General features: G+C 42.8%; 3 protein-coding genes and 1 long non-coding RNA gene across 4 annotated transcripts in view; 3 read left to right on the plus strand and 1 right to left on the minus strand.

Annotated features, from left to right (window-relative positions):
* abhd12 (abhydrolase domain containing 12, lysophospholipase) overlaps positions 1 to 590 on the plus strand; it is a gene marked incomplete at its 5' end in the record, with an annotated part of 10,381 nt that extends 9,791 nt beyond the window's left edge. The window contains 2 exons of the mRNA XM_016666576.1: positions 78 to 237; positions 315 to 590. Of these exons, the coding sequence (XP_016522062.1) occupies positions 78 to 237; positions 315 to 351 (197 nt within the window). The remainder of the gene's footprint in view (positions 1 to 77; positions 238 to 314) is intronic.
* Positions 591 to 7,466: 6,876 nt separating this feature from the next.
* On the plus strand, positions 7,467 to 9,970 carry LOC103131328 (barrier-to-autointegration factor A-like). Its single transcript, XM_007542934.1, has 3 exons — positions 7,467 to 7,575; positions 9,328 to 9,454; positions 9,683 to 9,970. Exons 2-3 carry the CDS (start codon positions 9,329 to 9,331, stop codon positions 9,827 to 9,829), a joined length of 273 nt encoding a protein of 90 aa, XP_007542996.1. The 5' UTR covers positions 7,467 to 7,575; position 9,328; the 3' UTR covers positions 9,830 to 9,970.
* Positions 9,971 to 10,769: 799 nt separating this feature from the next.
* LOC107834749 (uncharacterized) lies at positions 10,770 to 11,856 on the plus strand. The gene is made up of 2 exons (XR_001660564.1): positions 10,770 to 11,438; positions 11,471 to 11,856. It is a non-coding gene; the product is annotated as an uncharacterized LOC107834749 (long non-coding RNA).
* Positions 11,857 to 11,858: 2 nt separating this feature from the next.
* The window catches only part of entpd6 (ectonucleoside triphosphate diphosphohydrolase 6), a 6,733-nt gene continuing 4,207 nt past the window's right edge, over positions 11,859 to 14,384 (minus strand). Inside the window, exons 9-13 of the mRNA XM_007542933.2 lie at positions 14,228 to 14,363; positions 14,011 to 14,151; positions 12,487 to 12,543; positions 12,027 to 12,133; positions 11,859 to 11,951 (exon numbers count right to left, since the gene is read on the minus strand). Coding sequence (XP_007542995.1) covers positions 11,868 to 11,951; positions 12,027 to 12,133; positions 12,487 to 12,543; positions 14,011 to 14,151; positions 14,228 to 14,363 — 525 coding nt within the window. The 3' untranslated portion in view covers positions 11,859 to 11,867. The remainder of the gene's footprint in view (positions 11,952 to 12,026; positions 12,134 to 12,486; positions 12,544 to 14,010; positions 14,152 to 14,227; positions 14,364 to 14,384) is intronic.

Consider the following 14,384-nt stretch of genomic DNA (forward strand, 5'->3'; position numbering starts at 1 on the left):
TCCTCTGAACACTTCCTCTGACCAGTTCCTCTGAACACTTCCTCTGACCAGTTCATCTGACCAGTTCCTCTGAACAGTTCCTCTGACCAGTTCCTCTGCGCTCCTGCAGCTCTACAGTCTGGCGTCTCGCTCCAGCAGCCTGAGCGGCCATAAGGTTCAGTTCGTGGCGTTCCCGGCGGCTCTCGCCTTCAGACACAAGTTCATCTACAGGAGCCTGGAGCTGCCAAACATCCTCAGGTAGGTTCTCATCCCACCCCGAGGGTTTGACTGGACCCTGGTTCTGTTTGGTTCTGACCCGTTCTGATTGGTTCCAGTGACTTCCTGGGAGCAGCTCACCCTGCTGTGGCGTGACAACGGCTCGTCTTCATGGTTTGAACATTCCTGTTAGCATTCCCAACATCCCAGCTGACGGTACGGCTACCACGGTTACCACGGCTACCACTGTTACCATGGTTACCACAGTGACCGTGTCCCCTGGGCTGCAGAGCAGAGGTTTTGTTTCTCACCTGCATGGTTCGCTCCTCCTCACCATCGGCAGGAAACTGTTTCCTGTTCTGACTTGAAATATGAATTAAATCTGGTTTTATGTAGCTGAGCCTCCTTCACTGACCTCTGGGTGGTTCTGGTTCTGGTCGAACCGGACCTCATCACTCCTACTCCTCCAGATGTTCAGCAGATTCTCTCCTCTCAACAGTTCTGGTTCTGCAGGTTTGAAGAAGCCGGTCCGGTTCTGGTACCGATTGCGCACCAACAGGAAACAGGAAGTGATGTCACTCTTTCTGAACGTCTAGCTGATTAAGAAGCTAACCTGAACCCGACTGGTGCTGGTCTTCAACTGTTTCTGACCAGTGGTGTGCATGCTTATGCTAATCCACAAATAGTGGAGCTAATTGTTAGCTTAGCATTTATCCTTTATGCTAACTTTGAAAACATTAGCACACTTAGTTTCCCTGAAATTAATTATTCATTAATTTACTGTTTTGGTATCAGCTGCTAAAAATTCTTCCTGTAGTTAAACGGATATTCGTCCTCTTATTTTGAAGGGGTTGACACAATTCTGTTTCCTTTTCTCACATCTCTCTTTTTTGGCTCTAGTGGCCTTTATTTGATAGTTAACTGACAGGAAAGTGGGTAATGAGAGAAGGGGGAAGACATGAATCAAAGGTCACCAAAGCCAGGAATCGAACTTGTGACAGCTGCATCGAGGACTAAGGCCTCCATATGTGGATTGTGCTTAACCCCTGTGCCACCACCATACACTCACATCTCTTGTTTTTAAGGAACTTTATTGAGCAAACAGGAAGTAAACAAAAGAACAAATCAAGAATACAATCAGGATGTTTAACAAATACGCTAGCTACTCGCATTTTAGCTTCTGCTAAACGCCATATTGACGTAGCGATTTAGCATCAGCCGAACTAATGTTCATGACTGCTGCTTCAGGATTAGCGCAGCTAGCTTTTTAGCTAGCAGTCTGGTACTACTACTGGTTTGGTGCGTTGGCCTTTAGACAACCTGACTGTTCTTCATGCTGAAGCTCAGAACTTTTTCTGATTTGGTCCCAAACGGACTCTGAAGGTTCTAAGCTGTCTGCTGCTACAGCAGAACCAGTACCAGTTTAAAACTGAACCTGGGCTGACCTCAGAGCTGGACTCTCCAGTGAACCTATAAAACCTGACCAGAACCAGTCAGATTTCATGACAGGTCCACAGGTTCATGAGTCCAGAACCTGTGGCAGCTCTGGACCTCAGTTTGACCCCAGATTCTGGAGTCAAACTAAGCAGAACCACACAGAACCTTTGTTCTAGTCTAAAAAGTCATTTTATTCTAGTGGACCAGAACAGAGAGGAGCAAAGTTCAGCTGAGCAGTTCTGATCCGTCTGGAGGGAAATCTACCGTCTCTGGATCTAGGTTCTCTGTGAAAATGGGTCAACGTATCAGAACTGAAAGACAATCTCTGATTGGCCAGTTTCCAGTCATTTTCAGGCTTGAAACTTTAGAAATGTAATAAATGTTTGTTTCATAATCAACTCTGATCTGAATAACTGTAAGTGTAAGTTTGATTTCACAGATTTAATGTTGGGGGAGAGCTTTGGGTCAAATCTAGAACTGCTCAGTGTTTATGTTTCGGATTGTTCCTGAAAGCATCACCGGATCCTCCCAAGTCCACCTCGCTGCAGCAAACAGAAAGGGGCGGGGACGGACCACTGTCAGCCTCTTACCTTATTTGGAAATGGGACCATTGCACTCCGGAAGTGAAGGGGGCGCTATTTCCTATATTATCCGCGGTCTCCCGTTTTAATTTTCTTTGTAAATCTGTGGTTTAACTTCATCTTTAGGAAGGAGTTTCACTCTCAGCATGTATTTGAACTTTTCTCTTTTATTTACTTCAGCGCAGCTCACAGTTTTTAACAATTTCCGTTGATTTCTGTGTACTTCTAAATCTGCTCCTTTTTCGCATCTTTTCGGGCCTCCTACTGCCTCTAGTGGCGTGGGGATGGTAGCACAACTAATAAATACATTACTAAATCAAAATACCAAAGTCTTATTTATTATTAATTCTGGCATTACTGGAACCTCAAAAGATAAAGTCCCTCACAAAACACCATACCTTTTAATTTTCTTAAGGAAGCAGAGCTAATTAAATGACAAACAATACGTGAAAGTGGCTCCAGTTTCACTCGATGTTGAAACTATGGCAAGTTTTAAATACCTTGGATCATTCCTGGACAGTCAGCTCAATTTTGCTGAAAACACTGGCTACATTGTTTAAGAAACGTCACTCTATCTTTTAAGAAGACCCAGTGATCTTGGGGTTACCTAACAAGTGCAACTCGTGCAAAACCTCTAGTTAGTTAGAGGTAACATTAGCTAACATTACCTCTAGTTAAGTAATGTTAGCATTTTAACAATGAGTTAAAACTTAAAAATTTAACTTAAGTTTTAAGTTATCTCAAGTTTTAACTGTTGAGGGCTTTAGATTTTCATCTCCTTGGCTGGTTTGGTCACATGAGCTGCAGACTAACAGACAATCTTTTAAGAATACTTGGAAAAATAGTAGGTAAATAGTGGTGAAACCAATAACAACTGTGTCTCAACTATTTAGAGCATCCATCCTTTTTTTCCCGTCAGTTTGAGCTCATGAAGGCGTTACTGTGTTCCTCTGGTAAATATAGAACATCTATTAGACGTCATTCACTGACAGTGCAATAATTATTCTTAGCCAAACTAAATGATACCATTTACCTGTAGCATGCTAAGTGTTTACTTGATGCACAAATTGTTGATATTATGATTCTATTAATGAGTTTTATTTTATTGTTTTAGAGTCAAAGAAAAATTTCCACCTTGGAAGACTAAATAGTTTAATCATATTTTTCCTATATATAGGACTTTACCAACAAAACAAAAATGTGGATTATTGCTTGTTTAACAACCCTGGCTATTCGTCTGTGAACCTAATTAATTTGTTTGTTATTGACTTTTGCTCAATTAAATTTCTTATGTATACATTGTTATGGCATTTTTATTGTTGTTGATAATATTGTTTTTCATGTCTTATTTCTTTTCTTCCTTTTATAAGTGATTTAGATATATAGATGTTATTTATAATGTATAAAGGTGTTGTTTATGTCACCTAATTAGCTCTACATCCTGAAGAAAAATATGGTATTTTAGAAGATAATTTATCTTTCACGTTGCCAGAAATGGCGAAGTTAATAGTAAATAATAAAGATGTTGTGGTATTCTCGTTTAGTGACATAATTATATTAGTTGTGTTACCACCCCCACGCCACTAGAGGCAGTAGCAGGCCCGAAAAGATGCGACTAAGAAGCAGATTTAGAAGTACACAGAAAGCTACGGAATTTGTTAAAAGCTGAGAGCTGCGCTGAAGTAAATAAAAAAGAGAAGTTGAAATACATACTGAGAGAGAAACTTCTTCCTAAAGATAAAGTTAAACCACAGATTTAAAAAGAAAATTAAAACGGGAGACCGCGGATAATATAGGAAATAGGGCCCCCTTCACTTCCGGAGTGCAATGGTCCCATTTCCAAATAAGGTAAGAGGCTGACAGTGGTCCGTCCCCGCCCCTTTCTGTTTGCTGCAGCGAGGCCCTTCTCGATCCTCCTGCTGAACATGAACAGGTTTGCAGACCCCGCAGCGCCTCCTGCAGGTTCCTCACCTAATGGCCTGGGAACAGACACTGGGACCGGATGGATCCCGGAAACAGGAAGTGATGCAGTTTATCCAGCAGAGGGCAGCGCGCTCACACAAACTACCGCTTACCATTTGTAAAGTTACCCAGTCAAAAATTAACTGAATTAAATTGATAATTTAATCTGGAATGAGATGAAAACATGAGGGAGGGTTATTAATTCACTACTAAACCAAACCAAATACTTAAATATTTAGTTTAAAGAGAAATATTTAACTTGCTAATAAACAATTTAGCTAGCTAGTTAACTCATTAGGTTGCAAATGCAAAAATTCAAGCTGAATATTTTGCTGATAAACTAAATAACTGAATAACATGGTGGAAATATGACTTTGAAAAATGAAACTTGTGCTTTTCACTGATAGATTAAATTATCTAAATTATTGCAGCTAATTTTTTACTGTTAACTTTACAAGCTACTTTACAACTTGTACCCATCAAACTCACTAATTACTCCTAAAGCTATCACAAAACAGAAACATATGCTTTTAAAAAAAAGTAAAATATTTTGTGACATATAAAATGTCCTAGATGAATAACAAATAACCGGAGAGGTTATTATGGTTTCAGGACAACAAAGTCAGAACCGCAGCTAGCTAGTTGGGTTGTCCAGTTCCGGTTCTCTAATTCCGGGGAGACAAACTTCCATACTCTCTAACAGCTATTCAAGAAACTTTAGTTATTAGGATTTAATAAAAAACAGCAACAACAATCAGAGAGGCACTGCAAGCTGGTGTTGGAGTAAAACAATGTTAACTGGTTTAACTGGGTATGGAACGATGTGTGTCCCAAAATGTGCAAACAAAATAAATAGAAAAAATCCTAATAAGGTCATAAACATGACCGCGGACTTATGGCTCAGAAATAAATCCCCAATACTGGGTCGATTGTGGAGGGAAACCCAGTGGGTCAGAACCGAGTCAAAGGCAATGCTACTGAATACATGCAAAACATAAAAAATAATTATTCTGTTTATGAAACAGAAATAATTTTATTCCCGAACAGAACCGGGAGAACGTTCTCTGACTGTCGGAACTTAAGGATCAACGGTTCAAAAGTGAACCGAACGGATCGGACCTGAATGGTTAGGAACCGATCCGAGTGGTTCTTGTCTCAAACTGATCATCAGAACTTTAGAGATTAAATCAAATGAGATCTAAAAGACGAGATTTAAAATAAAAACTCTGGACCACCGGTGGAAGACAGAGACAGCTGGGCGTGGATCGGAGTCTCCGGTTTTCTCCGCGGACTCCGGGCATCCAGAGCCCGCGGAGGGCCTCCAGAGGGCGGCCCGAGGAGCGGCAGGGCTCCGGGAGGAGCGAGCCGTCCAGGTAGAGCGGGAAAACACGGAAGCTCCGCCCACTGGGGGGAGGAAGGGCGGGGCTAAAAGTGGTTTGTGGAAAAAAGACCGAGAAACACAGGAAGAGGTCTCACTCTGCTGGTTTTTCTCGTTTGTCTTTTAATCCCGAGATCAACATTCTTAGTAACTCCAAAGAAAGATGGTTAATGAGCTGAACTTATGGAGCGATTTCCAGTCATTATGACCAACAACATGCTTTTACACTTTGGGTGTTTAGCAGCAGCATTAGAAGAGTCTATGTTGGACATCCAACTGTCTCTACTGCACACATTTATGCTTATATGTGATCAAATCTACAACCTTGATGGTAATAAATGCTTATTTTGTGGAAAGAACACAGAAACAACAAATTGTGTTTTCTACAAAGCTAAAAAAAAACAAAAAACATCAAATATCTTTGAAATAAGGTGGATCAAACCAAACATAAAACTTCCTGAATCTGTGTCTAGAGATATAATAATATTTGGTTATTATAGAAAAACAAAACTCAGTGGTAATCTTATGATCTAACATTTTGTCTGGTGAAATTCTTTATTCACAAACAGAAGCGCTAGCGCTGCTCTTCTCCAGTCTTTAACATCTCTTATCTGAATCCCAGTTTTATTTTAAATCTTTAAAATATATTAAAACATGTGAAGAGCTGTGAAATATTAATAGTGTAGCCGGGGCATCTTGTCCTAGAAGTATGGTGCTGCGCCCTCTTCCTCTTGTCCATATATGGAAGATGCTGTGACAGAGGGCAGCTAGTTTGTTATCGAGACAGGAAATCAGCATTTACATTTAAAAGCAGGTGATCGCTGAGGGGGTCAGGTCCCAGGCTGATGACTCGTGCAGAGGGGACATATTTTAGAGAGACGTCAAGAACGCCGTTTACTGGTTTCACTTTAGAGAAGGTTGGCCTGCTGCTGTTTCAGTTTTTGTTTTAGTTTTCGATTTGTTTCAATTTCAGTTTTGCTTTAGTTTAGCTTAGTTCTTTTTGGATAGTTATTGTTGATCAAAAGTATTTATTTATTTTTTTGGTTTTGTTTAGGGAAGGGGAGTTTCTATTGTCCGGCCCCCAGCTTGTTTTAAACAGGGACCTATGCTGTCCCTGGGTCCTAGGCTGTTTTATTTAGATCAGTGTTTCTCATCCTTCTGCCACCTGGATTGTATCTCTGGGTGATTAACAGATTTCTGCAGTACCTGATGGTCCTGCAATCATTTGGATCAGCTGTTCTGGAACAGAGGCTCATCTAGAACATGCAGAGCGGGGGGGCTGAGGACCAGGGTGGAGACACACTGGTTTAGATTGAAGAAGGAAAGTTTTTCTTTTCTTTGCTGTATTCACCAGGGATTTTTGTGTGAGTGTGTTTTTGTTGAGGAACACTTAGGTGTATTTATTTATGTTTGTGTTTTCTTTATTATTATTCCTCCCCCAAGCAGTCTAATTTTATTTAATTAGGTTTTAACTATTTTTCAGCTTTAAGGTTCCCAGGGCCAGCATAGACTCTCACTTTTAGTGTGGTCACTTCTGTACAATAAAATAAATTGTGACTACATTTGAACTCAATAAACTATGTAATTTTCAGCAGTGCCTAATCGTTTTACAAACTTACCTGTATGACCTGGTAAAAGAAGATCTAAGGTCACAATAGAATCGATTAATGCCTGTTAATTATAAAACATGTACTTCCTTGTTTTTGGTGCTTTTAGTTTATTAAATGACGTAGACGCTGTTATTTATAGATTTCCACATTTTCATACTCCTTTGGAAATGTTTTGGTAAATAAAGTTAAAAAATAAAATGTGGGATCAAATCCTGAGCGTAAAGGAGATGTTGATTAGGTCAGAGGTCAAACCGGGAGTGGCTCATCTCCTCTCAGAGCAGCAGTGACTCTGTGCGTCATGACGTCAGCGGCAGAGCGTCAGCCGCCCTGCTCCTGGCGTGCAGCTTTCAGAATAAAGCGCCTCTCTATCACATGTTCAGGGTCTCGGGTCCGGGCGGTGTTCCGAGTCCAGGTGAGTCAGACCGTTCGGATCCGCTCCTGGTAAACGCGTCACGGGATCCCAGCTGGTTCCGTTTGGCGGTTTTGACGTGTTTTGTCCGCAGTAAGGAGTCGTTTCCGAACAGGGTCGGTTCTGATCTGAGCCGCGGACCCAAAAACTGAGCTCAAGTAGGAGTAGCAATACGTGAACGTATTTTTACCAAAACAAGAGTAAAAAGTATCCGTCCAAGAAAGTATTTGGTAATAAGGCGACCCAAGTACTGAGAGAACTTCTATCATTTAATATGTATAAATGACGTCATCATCAGACAGAGCGAATATAAAGTTATGTGGAAATGTTGGGAATCATTTTCTCCAAATCAGTTTCTTTCAGTATAAAACTTATGAAACGAAGCAGAAGTGCAGCTGGTGAATTTTGGGTTAAAACATTTTGTTCTTCATCCAGTGAGCAGCAGGAAATCCACAAACTTTATTCAGTTGAGAGTAAAAATAATAAACTATAAAATTATTCAAGTAAAAGTATATGGTAATGTAGTAAGTTTTTCCCCCCTAAAAAGTTACTCAAGTAAATGTTTCTCTGGGTTATGTAACACAGTAACGCTTCGGTTCTGGTTCTGGTTGAGCAGCTGGTTCGATTTATTTATGTCAGTTTATTTCAGCACCACCAGCTTATAACATAAAACTTACAGTAGGGATGGATATTAAATCAATAAATATGGCGATAGACACATGATCGATTTTAGATCAGAGGAAGATCAGCTGATTTATCAGGTATAGATCAGTGATTTATTGGAGGTTTGAGTCCAGCTTAACGCCTGTGGATGTGAGGAAAGGTTCATCATATCTCAGATGGATATGATCCATCAAAGGAAACAGTTTATTAATAATCTGGTTCTGATTCAGTCCAACATAAATGATGAAGGTTTGGAAGATCATCATGTTTGTGACACATCAGGTTCTAGAGTTATAGATCTCCTTTAGTGAAACTCAGTGAAAATAAAGTCAGAGGTTATTAAACCCATCAGAGTTATGGAGAAGTATCGTTCTGTCTTCACTCAGCATGAGGTCTGGAGACCAGAGAGAGAGAGGACTGAATCCACTGACTGAAGCTACTGGTCTGAGCCAGCATTGAAGCTAACAGTCTGAGCTAGCTTTGAAGCTAATTTTCTGAGCTAGCATTGAAGCTACCGATCTGAGCTAGCATTGAAGATAATGGTCTGAGCTAGCATTGAAGCTACCAGTCTGAGCTAGCATTGAAGCTACCGGTCTGAGCTAGCATTGAGGCTACCGGTCTGAGGTAGCTTTGAAGCTAACGGTCTGAGCTAGCATTGAAGCTACCGGTCTGAGCTAGCATTGAGGCTACCGGTCTGAGGTAGCTTTGAAGCTAACGGTCTGAGCTAGCATTGAAGCTACCGGTCTGAGCTAGCTTTGAAGTTATATTCAGGCTAACAGGATCAGAGTCAATATGAAGGTTAAATTTCCCACCATGATGATCTGATCAGATCCAATAATCTGATCGTCAGCTGGACGAGCAGCGAGGATGAGGGTGGCTAAGAACTGCAGCCATTAATGGGGTTAATTATTACACCTGAATCAAAGATGGCTGCTTCTCACTCTGAGCTGGGACGAATGTGAAAACTGAAATATTTAGAATCTAATCCTGCAGCAGCCAGAATGAATCAATCTGAATCAGAACTCTGAACTTTATGTGTAGTCTGGAGCAGTCTGGTTCTGGTTCTGCTGACGGCCATGTTGTTTCTCTCAGAATGTCGACGACGTCTCAGAAACACCGTAACTTTGTATCGGAGCCAATGGCGGACAAACCGGTCACGGCGCTGGCCGGGATCGGAGACAGACTGGGCCACAGCCTGACAGAGCAGGGCTACGATAAGGTAGAACCCGACAGAACCACCGACCCGTTCCAGCCCCCAGGGGGCGCTGCCGCTCCAACAGGCACTGTGCATGAACCTTTTGTTTAAGATGTGAAGGTCTGACCTGGTTTGAACCCTGGTTCTGGTTCTGAATCATCAGTGCCTGCAGGGATCAGAACCAGGACTGGATCAAGTCCAAATGGGTCAGCCCTGAGCTGAACCTCTGACCCGACTCGGTTCTGTTTCCAGGCCTACGTGGTTTTGGGTCAGTTCCTGTTGCTGAGAAAAGACACGGAGCTGTTCTGCTATTGGTTGAAGGACGTCACTGCAGCCAATAGCAAGCAGGCTGATGACTGTGCCCAGTGCCTGAAGGACTGGTGCGACGCCTTCCTGTGAGGACGCCACGCCCATTCCACAGAGGGCCCGCCCCTCCAGAGGCCCCGCCCCTCCAGTTCCCACTCTGCGTTGCTTTTCTGAGCTGCCAGATTTTCTCCTCCTTATTTTGTAAATGTTTGTCATTAAATCTCGTTGCCCAGATGTTTGTCTGATTCCTGATGAAGGTTGCCGTTTGTCAGAGCTGCAGGTTCAGCAGGTGAGGGGTTCCCTGACAGGTTTGGATCAGAGTTCTGGTACAAAGTTTCAGAACCGTCTGGACGAAAAGAGCCTCAGAGCAGACTGAAGGTTCTGGAGCTCCTCCTTCGACCCCAGAACCTTAAAGATCAGGAGTCTCCCAGTCCCATCCTCACGGGCTGCCATCCTGCAACTTCTAGCTGCATCTCTGCTCCAAGACATGAGTTCCCTCAGCAGCGTTCATTGGGGCCTGCCTATGCAATGCATGGCAGGAACCTACTGTTCTACACCCAATAAGTGGTCTCTATTATTTATGCTTCTTCCGTCACCATTACTGCGGTTCGAACCGCTGCGAGCTCCCCCACAAAAGTGGTATCAAAACATCTGGCTCAATCCCGGGAAGGGAGCTATTACTTTTAGTGAGATTTGGAGTTAAAATGGTGACATAAATTGCAAAAAACAAGGCTGGGTGTCTCATAAGGATATGAGTTTTTTTCAAAGTCTGTCTGACACACACAAAGCACAGTGGATTAATGACTTTAACTCCCCCTCACGGCCACAAATATCACCCTATTGGTCTCAAAGTCGGTCATGACATAGCTACACATGCTTTCTCCTGTTAAACGTTTTTGAAATTTTTCTAGAACAGGGATGTCCAAAGTGGGTCCTGGAGGCCCGGGATCCTGCGTGTTTTATTCTCTCCCTGGTGGTAACAACCTCCTCAGCAGGTCCATACGCTCCTTAGGCCTCTAATGAGCCATCATTTGATCCAGGTGTGTAAAACCAGGGAGAGAATAAAACATGTGGGATGGCGGGCCTCCAGGGAGCTTTGGACACCCCTGGTCTAGGGCTTATGGTTTTCTGTCAAGGTCCTTCAGACCAACGCTGAGTGTCTCACAAAGATAGGAAGTTTTTCTCCACCATTCTGTCTGACACAGAGAGAGCACAGGTGCAGGTAATTAATTACCATAGCAACAGAGCCCAGACAGGGGCAGAGAGCGGTCTCGCAATGCATTGTGGGAAAAATAAATATTTCCTGGGACTATTTCTATTTCGCTTACATAAATTTATTCCTCAGAATTTCTGAATGTGAATTAAAATCCTGAATATGAAGCTTGAAAATTTGCTAAAAAAAACAATTCTCCTCTGTCTTTATTTTTTTTTATTTATTTCGAACCGTGAGATGTGCTCCTGGCTCTGACCAGGCCTGGTTTGTCCAGCCTGGAGGAGGTCAGGTCTGCATGGACATGTTCCTGGTTTAGCATCACAACACTGGGTCCAAACTGAGCACGCTTTGGCAGGCCCCGGTTAAGTTTCTTCAGGAATTTAGTTCAGTTCTGCAATGGGCCGGAACCAAGCCGTTTGTCTGGTCCAGGTGTGTTGAGCAGAGCTGCAGAACGGTAGCCCTTGAGGACTGGACTGGGAGACCCTGGATGTTAGCATCAAAGCTAGCATCAAAAGTGTTAGCTTAGCATCAAAGCTAAGCTAACACCTTCGGAGACAACATGATGTTAAAATCTCCCAAAAACAATCTGATCAATATTTAGCAATAAATCAGATCTAAACTTCAGTGAGAAACAAAACAGACTGCAGCTGGTGGCTGGGGTCAAAGTTCACAGCTTTATTCACCAGTCCAAGAGTCCAATTAGTACCAGTTCAGAACCAGACCTGGTCCTGTCTGTTTGCAGACCCATCGGTACCACTCAGCGGTTCTGGTCCAGAACCAACACAGAAAGTGAGGTCATAGGTCACAGCTTCTGTTCGTCTCCATGGCATCTTGATGATCCCACTGCAGGTCAGAGGTCGCCTCCAGATTGCTTGGATCGGAGCAGGATGTTGTGTGGAGCCCTTCAGAATAAAAGCATCAGTCTCTCCTGAGGGCCTCCAGGTGCTGGAAGGCGGCGCCGAGGGCCCAGCTGGCCTCCACCTGGCGGACGGTCCGGGCCAGCTGCAGAACCAGAGCACAGGACAGGTTGGTTCCGGGTCAGAACCGGGTCAGAGGGTTGCGGAGGTCGGGACTCACCCTGAGCTGCTTGTGGGACGGGAAGCCGAGTTCCTGCAGCAGAACCGAGATGTAGACCAGGTCCAGACACAGAAAGGGGTTCTGGAGGTCCGGCGGGCCGCGGCACACTGCAGACAGCCGACCAATCAGAGACAAGCAGCAGGTCACATGACTTCCTAGAGGCTTTTTATATGAACTGATGTACAAATTCATCTGGTGTTTTAGAAAACGTGTTTCTGTATTTAATGGCGGATAAAAATGTTCAGAAACAGTTTATTGTTTTTTACATTTCATATAAAAAAGGTTTGGCAGCAAAGTGTAATGAATGACAGCAAACATTTTAATATAAATAAATGTTTAACATTCTGTAAAAATCTGGTCTGCAAGAACCTCCAGGTTCTGGTTCTGCTGGACCCGACTCCTAATTCTGATGATGTTAACAGCAGGGTGTGAAAGCTGCCACCAGGGGGCGCCCTCTCACCTCTCTCAGCAGCTTGGCCGTAGTCTGACACTCTGATGGTTCCACCCGCCGCCTCATCTGCAGAACCAGAACCAGAACGTGAGAAACTAGCACTGATCCAACAGAACCAGAACCCGTCTCATCCTGGGTCTGCAGGAGGTCTGGTCCTCTCCAGCCTGACCTCTGACCTCTGTGCACCACCATGGATCTGCTCATCCTGTCTGCTTTCCTGACCAATCAGAGCGCAGCGTGCGGTAACCAGCGGACTGATCAGGACCAACCGGGTGAAACGATCCAAACGATTCTGAAGAGTTTTAATCCTGGAAGCTGATTGGCCAGAAGCAGCTGCGTTCACAAGGTTATCGACCAATCAGCAGCCAGTTTAACCACTTGGTGTGTTGCTGCTTTACCAGTTTTCAAATATTAATATTAAATATTAGGAAATATTAATACACTCAGCTGGTATCGACAGGGTTTAATATACTCTAAGGTTTTCCCTCGTTTTCAGATTTTATATTGAAAATGTTGATTTTCATTTTGTCAAATGCAATAATAAGTTTATGAGAAGCTGCTGATCCAGTTATTGAGCCACTAAAAGGGAGAATATCCTTAGAGACTTTAACCAGGAACAAATTGGAAAGATAAGATTGAAATATTTATCTTTCCAAAATAAAAGAAATGCAATTTAAAACTATAAACAAAATTTATCCAACTAATGACTTCCTGAGGTTTAAAATGGATGTGGATAAATGTGAACTGTAAAATAGCAACTAAAGATTTAGATCATTTGTTTTTCACGTATGAAACTGTTCAATGTTTTGGTAAAGATCTTCACCAGATCATCTGCAGCCACAGTTTAATCAATGACCAGATCATTGATTATTGTGTAAATAATGTTTCATAAGCCAAATATCACATACACAAATGTTGTTTCTTTAAAACCATTTCTAATTTCATACAGTGGAAGAATGAGTTAAATTTGTTTGATAATCTTTGTTTGGTGAAGTCGAAAAATGCTTTGAAGTATTTGTTTGTTTGTTTTTTATGTTGTTTATTTATGTCGCCCTGCTAAAGTCCTGATGTATTTAAGTTGTCTGTTCTGGTTTTTTTACTGTTAGTTTTGTTCTGTTTATGTGTTTACTATGAATTCATGATGTAAACATTATGGAACCTTTATCAAGTTGATTTATATAAATAACGATAATAAAAAAAAAGTTTTTACCAGTTACCCTGCTAGCTAAGCAAAACGTAGCGATGGATGCTAAGATGCTAACGCTAGCAAACCGCTCAGAAACAATATTATCAGGAAACCAACACTAAATCAGATCCATCGCTGCAAATTGAGAATCAATAATCCAAACAGTTATTGATTTCTAATCTCTGATTTCTCTAAATGTTTTATCACTGATTACTTAGGCGGAGCTAAATCAGAGCTCTGGACTCTTCAAACCTCACCAGGATGTTATGGCGATAACAGGCAGATCTAAATGTAGTTTGATTAGCAGACATCACTAGCCGAGCCAGAGCTGCTGCTGCTCTCCGTACCGATGGCCTGAAGGTCGACGGCGCGGTCGTAGTAGAAGGAAAAGGCGTAGAAGTCGACGTCCGCCGCCTCAGGCGCCGCGCTCAACTTCCTGTACAGAACCTTCTGGACTTTGTTCAGGCACGCCTCGTAAACCGGCTCCCCTGGAAACACAGAAAGCACTCAGGTTCCTACCTGCTGCATGCTGGGAAATGTCACAGACCAATCAGATGCCTCTACCTTCCTTCTGGCCCTTCAGGGTGTAGACGATGTCAGCGTGTTCCCAGCTGCCCGAGAACCCTGGAGCAAGGCAGGGGCTGACCCGCTCAGCACTACCCCCTGCTGTAGGAACACAGAAACACACGCTAGCCTTTAGCTACAGCAGTGGTTCCCAAAC

Source organism: Poecilia formosa, unplaced genomic scaffold (genome assembly GCF_000485575.1).
Source record: "Poecilia formosa unplaced genomic scaffold, Poecilia_formosa-5.1.2 Scaffold745, whole genome shotgun sequence".
Classification (NCBI taxonomy): Eukaryota; Metazoa; Chordata; class Actinopteri; order Cyprinodontiformes; family Poeciliidae; genus Poecilia; species Poecilia formosa.